This window comes from Nothobranchius furzeri, chromosome 6, assembly GCF_043380555.1.
Source record: "Nothobranchius furzeri strain GRZ-AD chromosome 6, NfurGRZ-RIMD1, whole genome shotgun sequence".
In the NCBI taxonomy this organism is placed as follows: Eukaryota; Metazoa; Chordata; class Actinopteri; order Cyprinodontiformes; family Nothobranchiidae; genus Nothobranchius; species Nothobranchius furzeri.
This window is the reverse complement of record NC_091746.1, coordinates 76761128-76787963: the sequence shown is the minus strand read 5'-3', so window position 1 is coordinate 76787963 and position 26836 is coordinate 76761128. Positions and strand designations below refer to the sequence as shown.

At 41.6% G+C, this 26836-nt stretch overlaps 2 protein-coding genes across 4 annotated transcripts in view; both read left to right on the top strand.

Moving 5' to 3' along the window:
• Nucleotides 1–26297, top strand: part of LOC107375035 (dynein heavy chain domain-containing protein 1) — a 37438-nt gene extending 11141 nt beyond the window's left edge. The window contains exons 13-44 of one of the 3 annotated variants that reach the window (XM_054744767.2): nt 1923–2048; nt 2192–2468; nt 2609–2736; nt 3783–3978; nt 4136–4227; nt 4352–4568; nt 4706–4831; nt 4935–5032; nt 6710–9782; nt 9879–9987; nt 10101–10260; nt 10364–10640; nt 10749–12177; nt 12426–12513; nt 13193–13307; nt 13420–13606; nt 15041–15143; nt 15226–15354; nt 15849–16040; nt 16152–16571; nt 16658–17081; nt 19887–19985; nt 20066–20254; nt 20426–20604; nt 20914–21921; nt 22003–22174; nt 22302–22376; nt 22941–23166; nt 23240–23331; nt 23406–23555; nt 24888–25507; nt 25609–26297. In XM_054744767.2, the coding sequence (XP_054600742.2) occupies nt 1923–2048; nt 2192–2468; nt 2609–2736; nt 3783–3978; nt 4136–4227; nt 4352–4568; nt 4706–4831; nt 4935–5032; nt 6710–9782; nt 9879–9987; nt 10101–10260; nt 10364–10640; nt 10749–12177; nt 12426–12513; nt 13193–13307; nt 13420–13606; nt 15041–15143; nt 15226–15354; nt 15849–16040; nt 16152–16571; nt 16658–17081; nt 19887–19985; nt 20066–20254; nt 20426–20604; nt 20914–21921; nt 22003–22174; nt 22302–22376; nt 22941–23166; nt 23240–23331; nt 23406–23555; nt 24888–25507; nt 25609–26028 (11196 nt within the window). In that variant the 3' untranslated portion in view covers nt 26029–26297. Of the gene's footprint in view, nt 1–1922; nt 2049–2191; nt 2469–2608; nt 2737–3782; nt 3979–4135; nt 4228–4351; nt 4569–4705; nt 4832–4934; nt 5033–6709; nt 9988–10100; nt 10261–10363; nt 10641–10748; nt 12178–12425; nt 12514–13192; nt 13308–13419; nt 13607–15040; nt 15144–15225; nt 15355–15848; nt 16041–16151; nt 16572–16657; nt 17082–19886; nt 19986–20065; nt 20255–20425; nt 20605–20913; nt 21922–22002; nt 22175–22301; nt 22377–22940; nt 23167–23239; nt 23332–23405; nt 23556–24887; nt 25508–25608 lie in introns of all 3 variants that reach the window. The other 2 variants (XM_070552578.1, XM_054744765.2) reach the window with 2 other exon arrangements.
• LOC107375173 (extracellular serine/threonine protein kinase FAM20C) overlaps nt 1–26836 on the top strand; it is a 53792-nt gene that overhangs the window by 24371 nt on the left and 2585 nt on the right. The window contains exons 9-10 of the mRNA XM_015943563.3: nt 26331–26412; nt 26540–26599. Coding sequence (XP_015799049.3) covers nt 26331–26412; nt 26540–26599 — 142 coding nt within the window. The remainder of the gene's footprint in view (nt 1–26330; nt 26413–26539; nt 26600–26836) is intronic.

The following is a 26836-nucleotide window of genomic DNA, read 5'->3' as shown; positions in this document are numbered from 1 at the left end:
TACACATGCACATGGGCTTTTGCTTATTTCACAATAATATTTCTTAACATAGAAAGAAAACGTGATTGTTCATTACTTTGTTCCTTTTTCACACAGTTTAGTAAAAAACTAGTTTATTACCTTACATGTTTCGGTTAAAAACTCTAGCCATCATCAGAAGTGATGCCAACAACACCGAATAAATCTTGTGATGGCTAGAGGTACCAGCCAAAACGTGAGGTGAAACACTATTTTTTTTTACTAAGCTGTGTAAAAAAAGAACAAATTACTGGATTATGCAGTTACACACAAAACGAACGTACAAAGGACATTTGTTTGTTGTTCAAGGATAACGTTGGTATAATATTCTGGCTATTTTAGGGCTACTTTTGGTCACAAATAAACCAAGTAATTTATTTGGTAGACACTGCCCGCTAAGGAAACGCGTCTTGTTAAATGGCTTAATGTGAGAAAATCAGGTTCTGATTCCTGCTTTATAAGTGTGACTGTGACCAAGGCTTGCGTTTAGTCTAGACCATGGTTTCTCAACCTTTTTCAGCTAAACGCCCCCCCAAGTCATGCTGAAATCCCTTACTGCCTACCAATGTCCCATGCAGAGAAATGGAAAGTTTTTTTTAAATAAAAATCATAATAAAAAAATAAATAAATAAACAATTCAGCCTTGAGTTTGAAACTGTTTCATACAAATATGTCATAAAAAAGTATCATAAAAAGTGTTTTTAGCTATTAGCAACAAGATATTGTAGGAAGCTAATAATCCTCGGTCCAGTAAATTTGAGCTTCGAGCAAACATACTGCTAATGCTACCTCTTTTAGAGTGTCTCTCTTTAATTACCTGAAAATAGTTCAGTTCCTTTAAAGCTTTGTCTGGATGCATTTTGGACTCCTTAAGCCGGGAGGATTTCATCGTTTCGTTTCAAAAAACTTTTCACAAAGCAGGCACATGGGGAGTTGTGGATTCGTGGGTGAAGGAATACGTCCATACCGAAGGTAGTGCACATTGTACTGTCGACACTTCTTTTTATTCTGAGCCATTGTCTGTTATGAATGTTCTGTATTGCTAGCGCCCACCATTAGCATCTCAGCGCCCCCTTCAGTGGCAAAAAACTTTCACCGCCCCCTTATGTAGTCTGAACGCCCACTGGGGGGCGCTACAGCCCCCGTTGAGAAACCCTGGTCTAGACTCTAGAGTGTTGTAACTGGTTAGCCTGGCAGGCCTATATATGTAAATATGTAGTCTGGTAAAGACCCATAGAAAGAGCTCAGTTGTAGAGGCAGAATCTATGGTTGTCTTTCAAACTGTCCCATGAAATTGGGACCAATCAGAGTGACGAACAACGAGACTGCAAATAATTCAATGGAACAGTTCACCATACACCATTAAAAGAAGAAGAAGAACTTAAGTACCTCTATCTGCTCACAGAAACGTCCAAGTCTAAATAGTATAAAGTTGATACCAAAGCTGTTTGAAAAGAGCGCCATTCCTGAGCCACTGATATCTTTGTTGTTTTGCACCGTCACAGTTGTGCCATCACCGTGAAAGAGGCCGAAACAACACCTCTCTACAAATAAAGAGCGCCGTGATTAACCAGGCCTAAACTACGCCGAGCCGATATAGACCTGCTGATGCTACAAAGGAGGGTGGCTAGACCAACTTGCAGAGCAAAATCTTTTGCTACTGCTTTAGTTTGTCTAGATTTCTAAACTAGTTGCTAGTAGTAAACATTCTATTTCTAACGTTAAGAATGGTTGCTATGGAGGTTCATGCACATTTTAAGCATTAGAGCTACTCAGAGACCTCTCAGGCAAAAATGGGTTTAGAAGACAAATGTCTTTAAGCACTTTCTCGTAACTAGCATCAGAGTATATATTGTTTTGATCCCTGATATTTAAAAACAAGCAAATGTTTCCTTCCTGTGCAGGTGAGGGAATCAGAGAGAATGTGGGCTGACATGCAGAAACGTTTGGAATGCATTCTCTCTCTCCACAACACGATTTGCATGAACTGTAGGAAGATGACTGAACAGGAGTTGGCTTTAAAAGAAAAGGTTTGCTGACACAGATGTGAAAATAAAAAACACTTTATAGCTGTGCTGATTATTTATGTGCATATCTTTGAAACATTGCAGCTATTTCATGTAATCATTGAAAATACCCTTTTTTCCCCTTTCTGTTTGTGTCTTACATTTAGATGTTGTGCTTGTGGGAAAGTTTTATTCCCATATTGAAGCAAGCAGATAGTCATGTGTGCAACAGTCTTCCTTCAATGACAAACGCGCTGAACACAATGGTTTCATTTTTGGTCTGTGACCTTAAAAATACAGTCTTGAAGGCTTCATCTGGACCTTTCCTCGACCCAAGCCAGGATGCCAAACAGATGGCCTCTGAGCTAAATTACATGTGTGCACATGTGCAGACGCTCAGTGCAAAGTTGGAAGAATATAACAGGAGCAGTCAAAACATGCAAGGTGAGGCATTATCATTTATTATGTAACTTATTTCTGGATTGAGTTATGATAAGTTATAGATTATCAATAAGGATAAGAATAAATCAGAAATGAAAAATCTTAGGTAATTGCTGCAGTTCTGTCTGTATTCTGTTCTGTAGAACAACCACTGGATTTAACCGTTTTGAAAACAGATGTTAAGAAAGTCATAGAACGTAAAGAGCTGTGGCGAATCAAAGCTGCATATACTACTTGGTTGGAAGAGTGGAAACAGTTACAACTGAGTCAGGTAATTAATTAAATCATCTTTTCTTTGCTTAAAGATGGGGTATGTAGTTAAAAATTTTGAAGTGATTTAAAAATGCTTACATTTGACTATCTAACTCTTTTCTATGATATAAAAAGGTAATCGTGCAACATTTATATTGCCCCGAAGTGGTGATTTTCATTTTGGGACTTTGGTAGTTTGTTCTAAAGTTGAAGTAATAGCAGTCAGCTGTTTCTCCTTCTCTAATATTACTGAGCCACAAAACTCACACCAGTGGTGTTCCGTTGCTAAATACGCGAGTGTGTAATGAATGGAGGACCCAGGGAAGTGCAGAAGTGCGACGGTTCAGTGAGACTGACAACCTGGTGGTCCAATGGTTGCTTTTGTTATTGGTGGAGGTTTTTAGACAAATGCGAGAGAACCATTTCATACATTTGTTTTTCATCTCCACAATATATTTCTAGCTAAACTATGTAAAAACGTTGTGAGGCCTGTAAAGAAGGGTTTAATCAAATTTATTTTCCAAATGTACTATTGCAAATACTGTAATACCTGTAATATTACAAAATTAAGAAAAAGTTTTTCTTTAATGAAAACACATCATGGGCTACACAGTGGTGCAGTGGTTAGCGCTGTTGCCTTGCAGCAAGAAGGTCCTGGGCTCAAATCCAGGTATGGGGTCTTTCTGGAAGGAGTTTGCATGTTCTCTCTGCATGCGTGGGTTCTCTCAGGGTACTTTGGCTTCCTCTCGCAGTCCAAAAAAACATGACTGTTAGGTTTATTGGCATTTCTAAATTGTCCTCAGGTGTGTGTGTGTGTGTGTGTATTCCTGGTTGTTTGTCCTGTGTGTCTCTGTGTTGCCCTGCGATGGACTGGGTAACCTGTCCATGGTGTTGGAGATAGGCACTGGCCCCCGTGTGACCATGTGTAGAAAAGCAGGTACAGAAAATGGATGGATGGAAAACACATGTAATACCAGCAGTGTCCACCCTCAGAGCTCCACGTCAAATGTGAGACGATATATCAACCTCATTCATCCGTTTATCTGCTGCTCTTTTTGTCTTTAGCTTGTAATCTCACAAGCTCAGGAGAAAATCGTCCTGTGGAAAGTGCAAACTCAGTCTTTGATAGGCATACCCATGAATGATCCAGTGTTGGAGGAGGTTTTAAAGATCCTGGAGAGCCTAAGTCATCAGGCTGAAGTCATGGAAAAGCTGACCAATACCACACTCAGAGAAAAACACATGAAAATGATTTTTCAAGGTCTGATTATATTTATGTATACTTCTTTTTAAAATCACATAATTGCATATTTACTTATAGAGAAACATAAAATTACATAGCCAAGCACTTTATCAGCGAGCTTTGTAAAATATATCTGGTTCTATCTCATTTAATTCACATCTGCTCTGCTCTACAGGTTTGGGTCTTTTGTTTGTGCCAGAGAATACATTTTCTGTAGCTGAAGTCTTGTCTCAGCACCCTGAAACGCACCAAAGACTAATTGACAAGGTAGATAAGAAGCGCAGAGATTATATCCAGAACATGCTGTGATTTTATACAAACAAAACAAAAATTCATTCTTTGTAAATATAAGCAGTAACATCAAATACTAACAAACCTTATACGTTGTCAGATTTGCAGGGATGCACAATCCGAATGGAATATGGAGCAGAGGTTTCAAAGAATTTCTCTTCGATGGAAAGACAAACTCTTTCAGCTCGATGAAGTCATTCATCCTGCTTGTCAGCACTGTGAGAAACAGAAAGGTTTAACAGAAGAGAAGCCTAACAAAAACACCTTTCCATGTGCCAGTCACTGCTCTTGTGATGATGCTCGATTCACTATTACCGGTAAGAATACATTGAATTGAGTACATTAATAACACAGATCTGATCTTAGATGTCACTGTAAGTATTGTTGATGTATTGAACAGCTGCGGTATTCTGCTTACAAGTTGCTTCAATTTGCTGAATGTCTTCTCACTTAGGTCTTGAAACACTTTCTGCTGAGGTAGACAATGATCTGATAACTCTGTCCATCATGTTGAAGTCCCCTCAAAGCGTAGAGTTCAGACTGCAGTTGGAGGAGTGTGATCAGTCACTACAAGAACTCGGTAAAGCTATAATTAGACAAGTATTTGATGAAGGCTTAATACACTTGAGAAACACTTTAAAACTAAAAATGTATTTTTGATTTCCCTTCCAAATCGTTAAAAGCAAAGCTGCTAAAGTTATTTGAATCATATCAGCAACTGTGGGCATTCCTGTCAAAGACATTTGGAGAAACATCCTTCTATGATCAAGAAGTGAATCTGGTATGTCTCAACATCATCTCAAGGTTTTAGTTAAATAGCATACCGCAAATCCTCTAATACAGGCCCGTGCCTTTATTTACCCAAGTGCTTCCTGGCTTGGGCCTTTATTGGAAGGAGGCCAGAATTAGAGGCAGGCCTCAATTTCAATTTGAGCAAAGTAAACAACCAGTAGAAGGAATAAAGACAAGATTTTGTGTCTATTTGAACGTATACAACACTAGGTTATTTTATTGAAAGTGTACAGTTAACATTGTATGTATGTATGCATATAGAACATTTACAACAAACATTGTTTCAAACTAAGTCCAAGTATGGTAACAAACGTAGCGCATTCTAAACACTTGGTGATAATTAGGTTATTGATTCACAACAAAAGGCAACAGACACTTTACCGCTCCAAAGTTTAACTGTTCGTGTCCCGTTTGGTTTGAAGTAAAAAAAAAAATCCTCCAACTGTTTAATCGTCATCCTCTACAGTTCCACGTTACAACACTGAGCTAACTGCTAAAAACATTAGCACTCTACAGGCTATTTGTGGAGAACACGTGAAAACAGTATGAAACAATTTAACTGCTGTTTTTGTAGCTGCGTTTCTAAGCTGTTCAGTAAAACGCCATAAAAAACCTTTAATAAACCCTTACCTGTGATGAAGTGATCACTGCAAACTGTAGCATTTTCTGTTCTGTTTCTGCTCATCTTGCAGCCGGAGATTATGATCCACAATTTCGTCTTCGTTCAGTAAGTCCTTTGTAGCGCACTACTTTCGAGATACGATAAAAAAAAGCGTTTGTTTTTGCCCCGATCACACAGAATTTGAGCATTTTTACACCCAGTCAACAAAGTAAATAAAACCTGGGACACACTGGAGGTGGAAGTGCTGCATCGTGCCTGCGATTTTGAGAAGTCAAGTGGTCATAGGACATGCCGCGCCACGCCGCTGAGCGCTTCTAGGAAAGTCATGTGATAGTCACAACATCACGTGGGACTTGAGAAATGGAAGCGGAAAGTGACTGTATTGTTTATTACGTGATCAGACGTGTTTTGTGAAACTCTAATTCAATTAACAGTGGTACGCTATGCTTATGGGTGCTAGCGCTATCAATAAAAACAACCTGACAGACACCATGTTCAAATGTTAATCATTACTCACAGTGCTCAAGTAACATTTTCTCTAAATTACTTTTTTCACTCTCACATTTTTATTTGTGTCACTACTTTTTGCATACCAACCACCTCTTTTTCGTCCATGTTTGGATGCTGTTTGGCTGAGGGATTCAGATACACCACTGCTCCCTAGATAACTGAAAATATGCTTATTTACATAAACACTGCCATCACTTTGCTTTCTCTGTCTTTAGCATGGCCCATTTCCTTTTCCAGCTGTTTTAATTGGACAGTGGTTAAAAAAATGTCCCCTCTGACATGCGATCTGGGTATCTAGAGTCATCACCCCCAGCAGCGGTGCTTACTTCCATCGTGTTTGAACATCTTTAGGAGACAAAACTACAACTTTGAGTTGAGCAGAGCGACTCAGAACCATGTCTAGGGCTACATCAGTGCATTGCAATGTTATGTCTTGATCTATTTTTAGCAATGTAGAATACACTATTTACAATATTATTTGATTTTTACTTGTCTTATTCAACCCCCCCCTCTCTCTCTTTCTCTCTCTTGTAGCTGAAGCATTTTCAGCAAGTTGATGAAGCATTTAAGGAATTAATGAGCACAATTTCAGCAGATCTTCATGTGCTGAACTTTGTGTCTAGTGAAGCAGAAAGATTTCATGGTAACAACCTTTATCAGACTCTCACAGATGGTTTGTCGATGATGGACTCCATTTCCAATCAGATGATGGATCTCCTCCATAACTTCCGTGACCAGTTTCCAAGACTGTGGTTCTTGAGTGATAGAGAGCTGACACAACTACTCTCTTATAAACCACTGTCCTTTGCACTTCAGACAGTTTTAAGCAAATGCTACAAAGGGATTAGTTGGCTTGAAGTGGAATTTGAAACACGTTGTGATGAAAACAATGTGGAGAGTTATGGTGCGTCATCTGAAAACTACAAGCAAATGAAAGTTCGAGGTATTTTTGGCAACCTCCGGGAACACATTGCTTTTGAGCCTCCTTTGGAACCAAATCCCAATGCCCTGGTATGGCTATGTGTCTTTGAGAAGCAGTTGAAGCTCACCATGATAAGGCTCATGAAACAATGTGCAGTGCTGCGAAACCAACTGGAACCATCCTCTCAAGATTCAGCATGTGACACGATAGACAGAAACACACAGCTGTGCTGTGCTGAAATGATTGGTCCACAACTTGTGCTAGATCTGCTTTCCGATTTTCCTCTTCAGTCTCTGCTGGTGGTTGAAGAGGCAGTTTGGTGCAAGGTTGTTCTGGGTGCATTACAGGAAAAAAGCCCTTTACAACTGAGTAAGATTAAAACATACAACTCTTTGAAACTGAAAAACCTAGGCAATTTCTTAAGAAAAACAGCCTTTGGCTCAAAGAGCAAATCTCTGGTTTCCAAGTACACAAATATGTGTTTGCGTGCTTTAGTGCAACTCACTATGAATCATGCACAGCAGCTGTCACAACTCATGGAGGTGCAATGTGACCTGGAGTCATCCTTTGAGTGGCTATGCTTGATGAAATATCATATCAACTCAGAAAATCAGAGTCCAGAAACCGATAATCTGCCGTGCTATGTGGATGTTTTAGGCCACCAATTTCAATATGGTTTTGAGTATTATGGACCAGAAGACTTACTGATGGTGCATGCTCCTTCCACAGAGAAGGCAGTACTGGGGATTGTCCTAGCCCTGACAAGATACAGATGTGGGTTGGTGAGTGGACCTTCCATGACTGCAAAAACAAACACTGTAGCCCAGCTGGGGAAAGCTCTGGGACGACAGTATGTTGTTAAACAGTGTTTTTCGAGCATGGCATCTGGTGTTGTTCAGCAGATGTTGTTGGGTGCCCTTCAGACAGGAGCATGGCTTCTACTGGAATCTGTTGAGTTACTAACTCCAGGAGTTCTGTCTTTATTGGGGCAGTTTCTAGAAGACATACATCAGTCATTCTTCAAGATACAAAGAAAGGAGACTCACAGACCAAATGAGGTGCCAGACCACAAATCCGCTGAAAGGGTCACAGACTTTTCCAGTCCACAATGCAATATTGTTCTTCTAGGGAAAAACATCTTACCAAACCCAAGCTATGGATGTGTTCTCATCCCATCAAAGGAGTATGAATCCAAAATTCCAGAAAGTCTGCGATTTTCTACCAGACCTATTGGATTAACGCATCCAGATTACAGGATAACCACTGAAGTAACACTGACTTCCATTGGTTTCTCAGAAGCCTCATCTTTAAGTCATCGTTTGGTGTCCCTGATCCGCTTAGCCAAAGATTCCAACTGTCTGCCTGATTCTTTCACAGGCGATAGCTGTTTTTTTGATGTCTTGCAAAAGATCATATCTACTTCAGAAATGTTCTTACAACAAGCTATGAGTCAAGATGAAAGTTCAAATGAGACAAAAGTTTCAACTGCAGAACACACCGATCTTTCCTCTTCACAAAATATGTCTGCAAAACATTTTGAGAAGAATAGAGAAGAAACTACAAATCTTCCGAAGTTATGTAGTTCTCGACTGTCAATTATACAGTCTCTAAAGGAGGAAGCAGCCATTGTCAAAGCAGTTCTTACTGTTTTGGTACCGGAGCCTGAGATAACCTCACAGTTTCATATGATTTTCAAGGACACATTTCCCATTGTGTGTCAGTTTCCTCATTTTCAACACCATATTGAAGAAAGAGAAATGACTCAACTTCAGCATGCAGTCACAGAAGAGCTAAAACAAGAACACCTCTACTCTGACATGGAAATAGTCAGCAAAGCTCTTAGGCTCTACCAGGCTCTGAAGCTCTCTCCAGCAGTCATTCTCATAGGCCCCCCAGGTAGTGGAAAATCAGCCTGTCACACAGTTCTGGCTGGAGCTCTCAATAGGCTGGCCTATATAAAAGATGACAATGTGTTTGACAATGAAAACACGATTAAAAAAAACACATCCACCTGGTGCTTTGTTGACACTTTGGTCTTATTTCCCAATTCCATGTCCCACGACGAGCTGTTCGGCTGCTTCTGTGAAAAGAAAGGATGGAAAGATGGAGCCATTTCAACCCTACTAAGCGATTTAGGACGTTTTGAAGTCTTCAACAATAGGAATGAAATTAAAGAGGCATTGGTAATGAAATGGTTGATAATGGATGGGGAGCCTGTAGGGCAACCATGCTGGTTAGATAACTTAACCACGCTGTGCAGTTCTCAGCACCCATGTCTGCATTTGTCGTCTGGTGAAACATTACCATCTCAATCACATCTCAAGCTACTAATGGAAGTCACTCACCTGCAAGATGCAAGTCCTTTTGCGGTGACTCGCTGCAGCCTTGTTTACTTCACAGGTGTTGATCTGTGGAAGGCTGTATGGAAAAGTGAAATGGACGTTCTCTTGTTTGAACACAAACTGGACCAAGAAGTCTTGGATTTGTGGAAGAATTTGGCAGATGACCTTTTTTCAAGCACTTTTATTTTGCTTGGGCGATACAATTTAACCTCTGCTTACGGATCTTGCAACAACAATGGCCTACAAGCAATCATGTCATTTGTCAGGATTCTGGAAGCCCTTGTGCAGCATTTTGAAAAGCAAATAGAAAACTCCAAAACAGCATCACAAAAAGGTAAAAGAGGTATGAAAACCATCACTAATGAGCTGTTATGTATCTATTTTCCTCATATTGTAATTACATTTGTAACACCTTTTGTCATGTTTTATGTGCATTCAGATGGAAGTAACTGTCCTGGACTAGATTCCCAAAATAAACAAGACCTGCTCACCAGAAACCTTTTTTTGGTGGCTTACATTTGGGGATTTGGTGGACACCTGCATTCTCGGTAAAAGTCCTTTATGGAACATTTAGATGTTTTATGTAATGTGTGTGTTTACTGTTGTACTACATTATACTAATAATAGTATTATTCTTCGTTTAATTTTATTTTTCTTTCAGCCACTGGCCACAGTTTGACTTGTTAGTCCGCCAGCTGCTGTTTTCTTCTAGGTATAAAATTCTGGTTCCAGATAAAGAAAGTGTATTTGAGCAATTTCTAGGATTCAAGAGTCAGATCCATGCCAATGATTCACAGTTGACAAATTCCATCATTCCAAAGGTATTCTACTCAGTTTTTTCTAAAATGCTTAAAGTATGTTTGCCATCAATTTAATTGATTCTCAAACTCTCAAGATAAAAGAGTCTCAAATATCTTTACACAGTTCGGGTTGTATAAGCACCTTCTGAACATCATGTTGGAGGCAAAGCAGCCAGTGCTGCTCGCTGGAGAGCCAAGTTCTGGAAAAACAACTTTGTGCAACACTTTAAGTTTTGAAAGGCCACACATTAACCTTCCAGCAAGTCCACTCCTGAGCTCCAGAGAGTTTAGAATTATATTGAAGAACTGCTGCCATAAGAACTGGAACAACAATGTGGGTTCTGTAAAAAAAGAGCCAGGCCTGCTTTTATTCGTGGATGATTTGCATGAAGCCCCTCGTGGTAAGTTCATAAAAAAATAGCAAATGATATTTTTATACATTGAAATCCGTTTGAAAGTGAAAAGTCTTTAAAATTTAGTATGAGTGTTTTGTTTTTTTCGTTTCAAAGATGTCTTTGGGAAAGTGTCAGCTGCATTGGAGACTCTACGTCAGAGCATATCACAGGAACAGATTGGGATGTTCGACACCTACTTTTTTAAAGCCCTCAGTTCTAAAACTGTCAGCTACATGGCTACAAGCTGTGTCTTCACCCTGAGTGATCCTGTCAGAAATGCTGTATCCTCACGGCTCTCACGTTTATTTTCCATCTTTGTCCTCCCTAGTCTATCAAAAGATGTTCTTCTGTCCATTCATTCTCCATGGATGAAGATTTGGCTCAAAGAAATGTCCCCAAGCCACAGTGGTGAAAAAATGTCTAACCGTATAATCACTGCTACTAAAAACGTGTATGAGTCTGTATGCGCCCAGTTCCATCCCACTTCAGAGAGACCTCAACTCACATTTTCTCATCATGACATCCAAAAAGTGTTCTCTGGAATGTACCTGTGGCAAGATGACATGTCAAACACTGCGTTCACCGAGAAAAACAAAAGTATACCATCACCCTCCCTTCCAGTCCTGCCAGGTCTTCCTGCTTCAGATCTTAAAATAGTACACCTCTGGATACATGAGTGCATGCGTACGTTCAGCGATAGGCTTTGTTCCGAGGATGAAAGGAAAACGTTCCTGTCAGTTTTAGTTGAGACAGCAGACGCTCACTTTGGATTTAACTTGCTTGATAACAGCCAGCCTGACACATCAGAGGCAAAGGAAGCTAGCCAAAAGTTTAAAAGTGACCACACACCGACCAAATCTACAAACATTTCTTCAAGAGAGACCAACTTTAAACCACAACCTGTTACACCTCTGCATTTAAAGCATTACAAGGCCATAGAGACGAGCCTTGTGTATGGACCGGACTTCTCAGAGACCCTAATGTTTCTGAATCCGGAACACAATTTTAAAGATAAACGTTTGTATGTAAAGCAAGACCTTGATGTAATATGGCCGGAGCTACTTAGACTAATAGACAGCAAAGAGGAAGCAAATCATGTTGATAATATTCACAACACAGTGACCAGATACAGTGTGCACAGGCAGGGTGTGAGTCAGCTGTTACACATCTTCAGGACTTTGCTCATACCTGGGGGGCACGGTGTACTGATCGGCTCAGGCAGAGGAACAGGCCGTAAAACCACAGTGCGTTTAGCTGCCTACCTCACAGGCTGTCAGCTAATGGAAGTACGTTCTAACAATGAAAACAAGGTGCATGAAACCTTGAAAGAGGCCGGCAATCAAACTGATAAGAATGGAGTCAATGTCATCATACTGGTCCATGAAGATATCAGTTCACCTGTCAGAGAAGAAATACTGATAGCAATGGCTCAGAAAGTCTTCCCAGGGCATTGCACAGAGGATGAGCTGAGCAGCCTTGTTTCCAGAGTGACAGCAATGGAATGTGTAGAAAGATACCATATGGGCAGATGGATATCTGAGAAGTAAGTGGAAAATCTGACTGTTATCACTTAGTCTAAGAGATTCATCTGCTGAATTTAGAGTCCAGCTGGCACTGTTGGCAGATATATTGAGTGTCACATTTTAAACTGTCCAGTACCTGTAAATAGGATGTTGATAGTAGTATAAAACAGTTCACAATAAGGTCTTATGTTTACAAATATGATATTGTAGTAGGGTGTGTGTAACCATAAACTCTATGTAAGTCGTTTTTTGTTTTTTACCCCCAAAGGGTTTTGAGTCAAATCCACAAAAATGTCCACGTGTTCTTGTTGATGCCTTTCAACATGTCCAGTGACGAAAACACCCAAAGCTTCAATGTAAGTGATTTAAAGGTGGGCTCACATCACTTATGTTGTGCTTTTCCTGTAGCACTCTTCCTCTGTCCTTTGCCCCAGGGTAAATGTGGATGAACACACTAAGACAGGAGAATGCACAAATGCAGCCAAAAACGGGTTTGTGTACTTTTCATGAGGAAATAACAATATCACACATGGTAAAAAGCTTCAAAAGGTGGATATTCCATTAGATGGCCCCTTCTAACACATTACTGCAATATCTCAGGAGGTAGAGCGGGTTGTCCAGTAATCGGAAGGCTGCAGGCTCTAACCCAGCTCCGGACAGAGAATTCTGCTGTTGTGTCCTTGGGCAAGACACTTAACCAGCCTTGCCTGCTGGTGGTGATCAGAAGAACCAGTGGCACCAGTGTATGGCTGAGTGATACACTATAGTGCCAAGCACTTTGAAGTCCTCTGACACTGAAAAGTGCTATACGAGTGCTGCTCATTTATCGTAACAGAAATATATTTTTATTTTTTCAAAGAAGCAACCAGCTGATAACTTTTTTACAGTATCACAGGCTAATTGTAAATCGACTTGTCAACTGTGAGATCAGTTTACTGTACATGCAAACATTTCTTTAAGAAGACAACATAAAGGGAGCCAAGGCTTGATTTGTTCTGTTTTTGTTTGTTTTCTTGTTGTTTTTTAATAATCCAGACACAAATGGCCAAGGCCGTTAAACTCAGCTGCTGTGTGGAGGTGTACCAGCCATGGTCCAACCAGTCTTGGGTGGAAATAGCTGTTCAAAATCTCAAACTCTGTTCCAGTGAAAGTGAGTCACAAGACTGAAGTTACTTATTCACGTTTTCTTTTCAACATTAATTTGAAGCACATTTCTAAAAATGTCACAAAATAATGATCTTTTATATTTTATTTTTACAAAGTGTTCAGAGGATGCTCTGAGGACAGCTTGTCAGTGGCCATGGCAGCAATCTATCAGTCTGCACATCAGTATGCTTCTATATTTTTAGAAACGCAGCCTTTCAGCCCTCGTACCTACACAGAGTTTATTGCCTTCTTTAGCTACTTTTGCAACCAACTTCCGAAGCAATGGGTTAACAAAAACAACAGGTAACTGTTTATCATGATTGATGCTTTAATATGTATGCACTGTAAAACACGGAGTGTTAATATTGCAGTTTTAACTCAGATATTTACAACAATTTGAAGAGTAAACCAGCTCAGTCAAGTCCGCGTTAAATACTGCAGACATGCAGTGTTAATTTACACTCAACATAGGAGGTCTTTTCACTTATCCAACTATTTTAAAGGGAGATCTTGCAGTTTAGGTTTGCTTTTAGCTCCCCCCAGTGTCTGTTTTAGTTCATTGTCAAGAAGACAAATAGAAGTTGTCCTCCTTTTGGTGCTTTTCTATTTTTAACACGTTAATCTAACTGTTAAGAGGTCTCCTCAGCCTTCATTAGATTCTACAGAAGCAGCTCATCACTAAATCAAACAATTCAGTTGTGTTCACGATCTAAATCATGCAGGAAACGACTTGGAGCTCTCACAAGTCAGAAAACTACCAATGTTGGCTCTTGTTTGACTCCTTTTGTGATTGAACATTCTTTTTTTATAGCTTCGTCAGATAAATGTTTTCTTTGTCTTTTCTGAGGCTGAAGTTGCAAACGGGATATCCTGCACACAAGGGGCGGAGGGGGCTGAGAGACATTTCTTTAACCCTGTAAAGGGTCATTTAAGCACATACTGGCTCAAGAAAATAATTTAAAATATGAAAAAGTTGCTTAGTATGTCTTTAATAAATTTAAGTGTTAATTTTCACACTAGTTTGATTGAAATTAACACTGGCTAAATAGTACATTTTACTCAATTTGAGTGGGAGCAAATGCTACCAAAAACAGAGTTAAATACAACTCTCCTAGAGTTAAAATTAAACTGGGTATTTTACTGTGTGTGTTATTTGGCATTTACTGGGCTGTCATACCTTTATTTTTGTGATTATGTGGATTAAAGCAGCAACCACACATTTCTCCTAGCTAGTTTTAAACAGTATTGACATGACTGCTGCAACACATGCAGATGCAGTAAATAGTACAGATGTAAATGTTCTTTCCCCTCAATACTATTTATTTATATTTTATTCTAAAATAAACCTGAAATTCTGTTCATGTCAGAGCTAATCCATGTCAACTGAAAAGCCAAATTTTTGTCACGTTAGTCAATTCTATAAGTCAGAAGTAAAACCCCTCTGACAGGTTCAACTTTCAACTTTTGTTTTCTTTTGATCAATGTTATGATATTTACAATGTGCTAAGCTTTGAAAGATAAAATCACGCCAACACCTTCATGTCTGAGAGCAGGAGAGTCAGTCAGTTACATTATTTATATTTGTGTGTTTGTTTTATAGGACTACAGATGGAAACTAGCATCTTGATAAATCCAATGCCTTTACAGCACATTCCTTAATGTGAATGGTCCCATTAAAATAAAAAAATCATATCCAATAAAGAAAAAAAAACCTTGATGAGTTTTCTCTTTTTTCAGAGTTTCTTCTGCGTTGGCTCGCATGGATGTCCTCAACAATGAAGTTGGGAAATGGAAAGAGCAAATACTGAGGTTGCAGAAGGAGACTGAAAATAAACAGCAGGTTTTTATGCAAATACATACAGAAGATTTGAATTTAAATGTTCAGGTAAGCTGTTTTCACTCCTTTTGTCTCTGTTCTGCAGCTCCATAAAATGCACCTTAAAGCTGTAGACGATAAGAAGAATCTGCTTCAACTAGCATCAAAAACATGTGAAGCAAAGAAGAACAAACTAAATCAGCTGGAAGAAAAAATCCACCAAGTTCAGAAACTGGTAATGTTTTGTTTTAATGCCACCTTAAAAAATCCCAGAGGTAATACACCATTTAGTAAAGATGGAGAACGCCAGATCGATGTAATCAACAGTGAAGCCGCAAGGTTTTCATGGGACCCCAAGCAAAACGACCTGTTGTCCATTGCTGACAAGGAAGTGTGCAGCCATTTAGATTATTGTGGTGCGGACACAAACAACATTGTTTATTGGGGTGGGGGGTCTGTGCAATGTGGAAGTGTGTGGCCGTCTCTGGATAAGCGGTCGGGAAGGAGGGAGAGGGCCCAGCAGGAAGTGAGCTTTTTACTGCCTCACCCCCGTTGCAATCCCATCTTAGTTAAAGGTTGTTCGGCTCAAAACAACTTCCATCCCTGCTTGTCGGCACGCGATGCCTTTGATAATCAAATCTGTTTATCACCTACTGATGAAACATCTGTGATTCTATGTAAAGAGCTTTGCAGATGTTTATGTTGACATGTCCTTTTTAACTTCCCCAGATTAAACCAGTCCTCCTGTCAGGTCTGAAGATCCTTCAGTGTTTGAAACCTTCTGACTTTGAGGAGGTGCGCCACTATAGAGATCCACCTGATGGAGTGGTGAAGATCATGGATGCTGTCTGTTTGTTGTTTAATCGTCCACCAGGCTGGGAAAGTGCCAAGCAGCTTATCATGCAACCTGACTTTTTTCAGGTCTTCTAGCATTAAACCTTTAATATCGCAAATATTGTAGTGTGAGGATAAATTAGTGGACAACAGGCTTCTTTTGAATCAATCCTCTCCTCTATGCATTTCTTTGTCCAGGAGATGGAGTTTTATGACTACCAAAGCCTGACAAAGGCACAACTGCAGCAGCTTGGACAGATAGCTCACAGCCCTCTGTTTGTGCCAGAATCGGTGCAGGAGGTCAGTAAAGCCTGCGAGTCCCTGTGCAGATGGGTCCAGGCTGTGTGTGAGTTCTGCTCCATGCAGCACCACCTGGTGGTCAAGCAGCAGCTGGAGGTGCAGGCTAGAGAAGCTCAAAATCAACTGCTTTCGGCCGAGAAGCACAAAAAGGAGGTCCGCCAGCTTTTAGAACATGCTGAGTTCCAGCTTCAGTCCATGGAATCTGAGCTGGAGGACCTCATGCTTCAGCTGTATGAAACCGAAGCAGAAGAAGAAGAAGCTACTTTATGCGCTGCAAAGCTAGAGATGCATGTCAAAAATTGGAGGGGTGCTTTTCAGGTGATGCAAACAAAGTACTGTTAATTTAAACTGGCCCACAGATTTAGTTGTTTTTGTGTTAAAAGCTTCTGATTTTTTCCCCTAAGGTGGCAGAGACACGTTTTCAAAACACACCCGGTGACGCCCTTCTTCTTGCAGCAGTTGTCTCCTACTTTGGCCCATTTGAACCTCATTTACGCACAGAACTAGTGAGCAAGTGGAAAGAACTGTGCTGGACGGGAAGCATCGACATGAACCCAAAGGATCTCAGAACCTCCCTGTTTACACCTGTAGACTCTGAATCAGCTGTCCCTTCTCTGGGCTTTCCCATAGCTGTGACTGAGAGGCTGCAGCTGCCTGTTGATCAGACATTAGGGATAACCGACTGGCAGCTTGAGGACGTTCTACCTGCCAGGCTCATGGTTAAGCTGATGCTGTGGGGCCTCACAAATGCTTGTATGCAGCGTTGGCCTCTGCTGGCAGATACGGAGCAGCATTTACAGATAAGCTCTCTCAACTGGTCCATCACAGGTATGTCCTAATACATCAAACACAACATTACTGTCAAACAATGAAGTAAAACAAACAGATGTAAATCTTAGCTTCGCTGGGAAAAATATAATGGCTTTGAAGTATAATTGTCTGTTTTCAACAAGAAAATTGTCAAACTTACATTTGTTTCCTGCATTAGCCGTCGTAAGAAATTGTGAGGAAGTACTTGAGTCAGAAAATGCCACAGAGATCTATGTCACAGGAAAATATTTTCATTTGTGGAGTCACCCATCATGGGGCTGCACAGTGGTTAGCGCTGTTGCCTTGCAGCAATAAGGTCTTGGGTTCAAATCCCGACCTGGGGTCTTTCTGCATGGAGTTTGCATGTTCTCCTTGTGCATGCGTGGGTTCTCTCCGGGTGCTCCGGCTTTCTCCCGCAGTTCAAAAACACGACTGTTAGGTTCATTGGTCCCTCTAAATTGCCCTTAGGTGTGTGTGTGTGTGTGTGCTTGGTTGTTTGTCTTGTGTGTCTCTATGTTGCCCTGCGATGGACTGGCAATCTGTCCAGGGTGTACCCCGCCTGAATGCCTGGAGACAGCTGGAGAGGAGGCACCAGCCCCCCCGCAACCCTGCGAGGATAAGCGGGTAAAGAAAATGGATGGATGGATGGATGGATGGATGGAGTCACCCATCATGGTTGCAACCACAGAAGGCTGTGTTGATTTAGTAGCCAGAAGAGAGCAGAGCAGGTCTTGGCTCAAAAGACATTAACTGTAACTGTTAGCATTAGCAATTCAACAACATAGCAGAACAAATTCAGGCTTGTGTTATTTGTGGAGATAAGACATCAACATTGCATTTTTTACCCAAGAAAGCAAAGCAAATGCTGGAAGAGTCATATTGCTGTTAGCCAATCAGAGGTGAGAAATTAGCATATTATTTTCAAAGAGTAAGATTCCAAATTCTGTTGTTTTCTGACCGCCACTCCTCTGAATAACTTCTACTTGCCGAAACAAGAGTGCCAGTGCTTTTTATCCACAGAAAATTACTCACAATTTATGCTTGAGACCCCAGCACATTTATTTAAAGAACATATGTACGCAATTCCTCAATCCCACCTACGCGCATTCCGAGGAGGAACCAGAGCCAGGAGTCCTGGGGGTGGACTGTCCAATCTCGGGGACAGAAGTTGCTGAGGTAGTCAAACAACTACACAGTGGCAGAGCACCGGGGGCGGATGAGATTCGTCCTGGGTATCTCAAGGCTATGGATGTTGTAGGGTTGTCGTGGTTGACACGTCTCTGCAACATTGTGTGGTCATCGGGGGCAGTTCCTAGGGAGTGGCAGACCGGGGTGGTGGTCCCCATTTTTAAGAAGGGTGACCTGAGGGTGTGTTCCAACTATAGGGGGATCACACTCCTCAGCCTCCCTGGAAAGGTCTACTCCAAGGTACTGGAGAGGAGGGTCTGATCGATTGTTGAATCTCAGATTGAGGAGGAGCAATGTGGTTTTCGTCCTGGCCGTGGAACTGTGGACCAGCTCTATACCCTTGCAAGGGTGATGGAGGGGGCATGGGAGTTTGCCCAACCAATCCACATGTGTTTTGTGGATTTGGAGAAGGCTTATGACCATGTCCCCAGGGGCACCCTGTGGGGGACGCTCCAGGAGTATGGGTTGAGTGGCTTTCTGTTAAGGGCCATTCAATCCCTTTACCAGAGGAGCGTGAGTTTGGTCCGCATAGCCGGTAGTAAGTCGGACCTGTTCCCGGTGAGGGTTGGACTCCGCCAGGGCTGCCCTTTGTCACCGGTTCTGTTCATCACTTTTATGGACAGAATTTCTAGACGCAGCCGTGGTGTGGAGTGTGTCGAGTTTGGTGGCAGGAGAATCTCGTCTCTGCTTTTTGCGGATGATCTGGTCCTCCTAGCTTCATCCAGCTCTGACTTTAAGTTCTTGCTGGGTAGGTTTGCGGCCGAGTGTGAAGTGGCTGGGATGAGGATCAGCACCTCCAAATCTGAGACCATGGTTCTCGACCGGAAAAGGGTGGCTCGCCAACTCCGGGTCGGGAGAGAGGACCTACCTCAAGTGGAGGAGTTTAAGTATCTCGGGGTCTTGTTCACAAGTGAGGGTAGGAGGGATCGGGAGATCGACAGGCGGATTGGTTCAGCGTCTGCAGTGATGTGGACGCTGAGCCGATCTGTCGTGGTGAAGAGGGAGCTGAGCCAGAAAGCCAGGCTCTCGATTTTCCGGTCGATCTACGTCCCAATCCTCACCTATGGTCATGAGCTTTGGGTAATGACCGAAAGAACGAGATCACGGATACAAGCGGCCGAAATGAGTTTCCTCCGTAGGGTGGCCGGGCTCAGCCTTAGAGATAGGGTGAGGAGCTCGGACATTCGGGAGGGGCTCGGAGTAGAACCGCTGCTCCTCCGGATCGAAAGGAGCCAGTTGAGGTGGTTTTGGCATCCGGTCAGGATGCCTCTTGGACGCCTCCCTGGGGAGGTGTTTCGGGCATGTCCTGCCGGCAGGAAGCCCCCGGGTCGACCCAGGACACGTTGGAGAGGTTACATCTCCTATCTGATCCGGGAACGCCTTGGGGTCCTGCCGGAGGAGCTGGTGGAGATGGCCGGGAAGAGGACGGTCTGGAGCTCCCTAGTTGGGATGCTGTCCCTGCGACCCGGACCCGGATAAGCGGAGGAAGACGACGACGACGATGATGTGCGCACTTTATTGTAATTTGTCTGGTTGTATATATCCTCAGTAGTACAACGGGGGAAAAATGCATACTGTGCTTTTGCATAATCTTTATTTATCTACAACACTAACTGCTGCATTCCTGCTGTACAGGAGTGAAGGTAACGCTCGAGGAGGAGTTAAGGTGCAGGCTGGTGGTTTGTGCAGATGATTCAAAGCTGCTGGACAAGCTGGATCACGCGTCTGAGGAAGGTGATTCAGAAAAATATTATTTAAATACTAAAGGCAATTTTTCACCCTTATACCTAATTAAATCTTGTTTTGTTTTTCAGGATGGAGAGTACTAATTACTCACTTGGAACGTGCAACACCTAGTCCTGAGTTCATGGCCAGATTAACACGCCCTGTTGATTGTAGGCTTCCTGGATTACAGCAGATCTCCTCAGATTCTCCTCAGACGGTGAATCCAGAGTTCTGCCTCTTCCTCAGCACTAATCTGCCTGTTAGACTGCTCAGCAGTGGTGAGAGTCATTATTATACCCGCCTGATTCCGGTACAGTCAATTCTGCATTTTTTTTATTGTCATCTATAGACCTTAACATAGAATAAAAAAATAATCCAACTGAATTCTCCTGTTGAGTTGACCTCTAACTGAGTATTTAAAGGTTTTGTTAATTCTTCCTGTTCCCCAGGGATCCACCCGTCCATCTTGGCTCAGCTGTTTGTGGTTGACCTCTCTCTGAGCTCAGAAGAGATCCAGGAGCTGATGCTGACACAGCTGCTGCAGTCAGAGCATAGAGAGCTGCTGATTCAACACAGGCGATACCAGAATTACAATCAGTTTCTGCAAAAGAAACTGGTCTCAAAAGAGGTGACAAAGCTGGCCTTTAGCAGCACTCAGTTTCAGAGGGTTTGGTTATTTTTGTTTAATTATTGTAAGAGTTCAGATATTACTGACTAAACTTTAATTCTTGATTTTCTCGATTTCAGTCTTTGTGTGAACTTCACCTTTAAATACGTCTCATGTTAAATTTTACAGAAATCTGATTATAAATTCAGCTGATTATGAAAATTTAAGCTGACCCCTGACATTAAAGTAGATCAGGACAAAATTTGGCTGTAAACTATAACATTATTTTGTGTTTATAGCTGCTGGACATTAATTATCTGTTCATCTTAGGATGCTCTGATAGACTGCACCCTGCAGTCTGACACCTCGCTGCAGAAAGATTCAAATTTTCTTTCCTGTGTGGCTGTTTGTCAAGAAGAGATGAAGGAGGTGCAGGCTGAGATAAAGCTCCTGAGCGAGGAGCTGAAGCACCACGAGTCCCTGCTGGCTGCTCCGAGGCAGTTAATGAAGCTGGCTGCTGCCCTCTACCAGGCGCTGCAGGCAGTGGCTCGTCTTTCTCCTGGATATATCTTTTCCCTACATGAGTTCATAAATGTGATGCAAGATGCCTTCAGTGTAAAGTACCGACCATTAGTACCGTATAAACCTGGGAAAGCAGCAGAAAGCATGTTACCAGAGCTGATGAACTCAATGGTGCTCCAGCTGTTGGTGCAATACAGACCTTGTCTCTTCAAGAAGCACTTTGCAGTTCTGAAGCTGTTGGTGTCACTGGCTGTGCTCCAGCACAATCAGCTTTGCTCCGAGGCGGAGAAGTTAGCCTTCCTCAGGGGCCTCGGAGACGTGGAACAGCCTGTAGCTGAAGTTCAAACTCAAACCTTTTCCTCTAACCTTCCCAGCTGGATTCCCCCTGACATCCACTCTGAGCTTTTCACCTTGGAAAACATTCCATCTTTCCGAGGCCTGATTGCATCGCTGCACACCTCTCCCATCCAGTGGCAGGAATACATCCAGTTCACCTCCTCCACGGTGACCGGACCTGTTCCCTGTTGCTCTCACTCCCACCTCTTTTTGCTGCAGCGGGCTCTGCTCTGGAAAACAATCCTTCCAAGCTCCTTAGAGAAAGTAGCAGATGCTATTGCTGTCTGCTCGCTCTGCCTGCCTGAAAAGACCGCAGAATCACCTCACAGTGGGAACCTCAAAGCCCTCTCGAGATATCTAACCAAAAACAAGGGACCCATCATTCTTGCATTCCCTAATCCAGACGAAGACACGTGGATAGGCATTCAGCCTCTCCATATAATAAACCAAATGGCGTGCTGTGTAGGAAACGAACACGAGGTGATCACATAAATCTCACTCTTAAGAACGACAGATTAAAATCTGAGTTTGATGTATTTTGTTCTTTATTAAACCATTTAGGTTTACGTGAAAGTCATTTGTTTTGGAGAACAGTGTGACACAGAGATCATTCTGTCAACGATGGATGAAGCCATCAGTGAAGGCCACTGGTTGGTCTTTAACAACTGTCATTTGTTGGATCATTGGACTGATAATGTGGTGGCTCACCTCAGTCAGCTGATCTCCTTCACAGGTACAGGAAGTCATACAACAACAAACAAATTCACGTAAATGTAGAAAAATTTGATATTTTAAATCTGAGTAATGACATATTTTGCTGCTTTTTCTTGTGATTTAATTACTTCCTTAATCGTACTCAGAGGAGAACCCTGAGATCCATCCAGACTTCAAGTTGTGGTTTGTAACCCAAGAAAATGCTTCACACTTTTTGCCAGGTAGCTCATGAGTTCTAAAATGCTTCACCATCATCCTCTCTTATTTTTTTATCATGGACTGATAATTAGCTAAATGTACTATTTGGCAAAGCAAGTCAGTTACAGCAGCATCCAGAGTTTGAATTGATCATAATTCAGCATTAGCCGATAGCATTAGACATCCGCTTAGGCACAGATGTCAAACACAGACCTTGTGTGAACATTTGCAGAAGTCCTAGGCAGATGCAGAGTTAGCAACATTTTTATGAAAAATGAAGGCTTTGAAAAATATACATAAAGAAACAGCACAACGTGGGAATAATAACTACAACAATGTTTGTTAGCTCTGTTGGACGGCTAGAGTGCTGACGTGCGAGAGGCGTTGCTTCCCACTTTAATCACGGAAGTATAGAAATGGGCTTAAGGTGCAATACATTTATCCACCTCTGGATGGTGCTCTTTGACTATAAATCTGAAGTTCTGCTTTAATTTAGTGTTGTAATCATTGTGATTTTTTTCACAATAAAAACTACAGAAAACCTTATCAAATTGTGATTTTAATGCTAATTATTACATTATTTACAGCTGCTGTGCGAATGTGTGCCCAGCTGCTGGTATGTGACTCTCCCTGGGATCTGAGAGAAGAGCTGAGCTGTTCTTTGCAGCACGTGGATTGGGTCAGTCAACCTCAGTCATCGCCACGTGTCTCAGATGACAACATGGAGATGCTTGTTCGCTGTGCCATCTTCCACTCTGTTCTGATGCAGAGACAGAATTATAGATCTTTAGGTTTTGGAAGAATCTATCACTGGTGAGGAAAGGGATGAGTCAACCCCAAACACTTTTCTTTTCTTCTTAATTTGGCATTTTCCACTCTCTTAAAGGAGTCAGGAGGATCTTCTAGGTTTAATAGATGCATACATTTGTATTGCCAGTCTCTGCCATGACAAAACTAATGTTTTGCAATTTATAGCAGGTAAGAGCATAAAACAATAAAACCGTGATTTAGCCACTGCACACTTTGAGAATAATTTTTGTTCCTTTTCCTAGTAAATCTTCTGCATGGTAGCTACGTTACGGACTCTGCAGATTCAGAGGTGGTGGAGAAAATCGCCAAGACTTTATTTACTACAGAGTCATCTCTTTCAGGAAGTGGGCCACACATGATATCAGATCTTATCAGCAGTTGTGGCCGTTTAGGTAACCAGACACCTTTTCTGAAAATGTATTGTAAAGTTTAACGCAAAATAGCTGCTTAAAATAACACTAAAGGGTTTTTAATACTTTAAGCCGTTTCTTTCAAACTGGTTTCACTGATTCTTCAGCCAGAAACTTTGGAAACTGCTCTAAACAACTTTGGGGGTTGAGGAAAGGACTATTGGTAGGTCTATACCTGCTTTGTGGCTTTGCAGGTAGCTCATGTAAAGGCTTGCAGTTAGCTTTTTCAGTTTGTCTACCTCCAATACAAGCACAAGAAGAAGAGGAAGTTTTCTTCTTTGTTGCCGTCATGGCTGAACTTGGAAGTAAAAGGAAGAGAGCAATGTTTTTGGAGGCGAAGGAAATTATTCATGGACTAGACAAAGAACTAAAACCAGAGTGAACTTACCAGAGTGGCTTACACTCGTTGATTTCAGTTTCAAACTATCAGAAAAAGTAGCAAGCAAAGTCCTTATTTTGTTTCTGAACTGCCAGTAGACATGCATTCATAAAAATGTGCAAAACACAACACCTTGTCTCAAGACATTGTTATCTACAAAACCAATGCAAGCAACTGCAGTGTTGTTTATGTTTATGACAGATGCTGATGCTGCTTTCACCCAATAGGGGGAGAAGTGGGAGGCTTATTAAGTGTTACTTTATAGTGTTATTGGATGAAAGTGGAATAACAACCCTGCTGTAGCTAGCGCTAACAACAAGCTAACGTGAGCCAACTAATACACCACGAAGTAAAAAAGATCCACACTGTTGCACAAAATATTATTACAGTAGTCCAGTGGCAGCAAAGCCAGGTCACCATCAGTTTGTGATTTTGTTGCCTCCTTTAGCTCTCTAAACTAGTGTAGGCCACCTCAATATTCACTTTGATTTTAGCTCTTTGCTTCGCCTCCAAAGACATTACTCTCTTACTTTTACTTCCAGGCTCCACCATAATGCTAACAGAAAAAGCAAACTTCTGTTTCTTCTTCTTGTGCTTTTTATTGATGATCGACAAACTGAAAATTCTAACCGCTAGCATTACGGCTAACAGCCGTAAAACAGGTAAAGAGCGCCCCCTAGGATGCCCACCCGCTCCACAAAACTGTGCAGTGCAGGTTTTTGGCCAGCAGAGGGCTGCAGAGTGGTGCCAAATCTGAAACAGGTCAAGTTTCTAACCCAACAATCACTGCAATCAATGTTAAAGCTTTAGCTTCAATTTCAAAAACTATGTGTTGTTATTTTAAGCACTGCTGAAAATTGAAAGTCTATCTCACATTCTGTTTGCTGTACATCTGTTTGGCTCTGATGCTTTGTACATTTTATTTTATTTTTTAGATTTATCCAGATCATTACAGGTCTTGGAGAAACATTTTCAAGATCCAGCAGTCTCTGACCCTGTATTGCTGGGTTTGAGTGTGGATGTGGCCCCTGAGATAACCAGGATCAACAGCCACCACCTGAACCTACTTCTGCAGGCATCACAAAGTCCTCTAGGAGCAATGAGGAGTTTCAGCACCGAGCAGAATCAGCTTGTCAAACCACCAGACTACAATCACGCAGCAGAGAGACTGCAGGCCCTGAAGAAGTATCTCTCTTTAAGGGAAGACAGCACAATTAGAAATGTGGGAACGCTTTCTCGCAGTCCCCTTCGCAACTTCCTTGAGGCAGAATGGAATGATCTAATTGATTTAGTGTCTTCGCTCCTTTTACAACTTCAACGTCCTGTTCAGTACGCCTCGTCCTTCAGCTCGCCCCTGAATTCCTGTGACTTGTCTTGGTTAGAGAAGAGGGCAAAGCTGCTCAGTGCTTATTGTTGGAGCGACAGTTCTTCAGATCCACCCGGTGCCTATCGACTATCCGCCTTTAAGAATCCAAGAGGCTTTCTGGTGGCACTGATAAGAGAAGGTGCTCATAAATACTACAAATATTCAAGTGATATAATACTGCAGTTTCAGGTATTATAGACAAAATCATATAACAATTAAATCTAACGCCACACTCTTAAACATCTTTGGATGATTTCCGGTGATAACGTTTAAAGTGCTTTCCCTTCCAGGTTCTGAGTAAAGACACAAACCCAGCTGTGCTTCCTCCTGATGCTGTGTATTTGTGTGGACTGGAGCTCAGAGGTGCATCATGGGATACAGAGCAAGGAGTCCTGCAGGAGGCTGTATTTCCTCAGCCGGTTTTAATGCCTCTTCTTTGTGTCAAAGCTGGAGTCAGGAGCAGAGACAGCGCAGCAGAGCCGTTGTCTTCCTGTTCCTATTTAATGGATTCAGGAAATCTCCAGGTTGAAAGCGTCTCTCAACAGACAGCCTTACCGGCCTATTACTGTCCTCTTTATGTAAACCAAGAGGAGGAGATCGGAAACTCAGGACTCAGTGACATTAACATTATCACAAAGGTTCCTCTGTATACTCAGATAAGTCCTGTTCTGTGTAGCTTGAGAAGAGTGAGATTAGTTTGTGCACTCTGACGGTTTGGACATGGATGATGTGACATCACATCAGACGTCTGTGAGAAATTGCAGGATTGATGCTCACAAATTCATATAAAATGTGAAATAAAGTTTTTGTTTGAAGATACATTTTGTTTGATTCTTTTCTTTCAATACTTTAAAATTTAGCTTCCTTTAAAATGTTCCCAAATAACATGTTTTCACATACAAACTCAGTAAGCACTGAAAATCATTATTCATAACCTCATGTTCGTAATCTCATGTTTACATACAGAAATTTAAGTATTGAAAAGTCGAGTTATAAACATATATTTTCATAGGTAACATGGACAGACATCACTATGAAACCTTTGAGAAGTTTGGCAATGATACCTTTCTGCTGCACCTTGACAATGGGAGGGGGTGAGTATCGGAGCAGATTTTGATGTTTAATGTTCAAGACATTATTTTTGCTAACAAAATTTTTTTGTTATACATTTGTTATGACTTCTTTTTGTGACTCAGCCTGAGTTTTTTTTTGTCACTGCAGATTTGGGCGTCACTCAAAAGACGAACCTTCTATTTTAGCCCCACTGACACAGTGCTGCAGGTACAAATGGGCATGATGAAATCTGTGAAAAAATATTCTTTTTTTATGACCTCTTTTGTGATTTTGAAAGGACTTAGCGAGAAAACATTTTAGCATTATTGAGATTTAGTGACAGATGTTTATTTTTTGCTAAGTTTCTCATGCATGCAGAATGTGAAGAAAGTCTTCTAACCCATTAGCCACGAATAGAAAATAGACAGAAAAACACTTTGGTCAGAAAACACACAGATCTACATC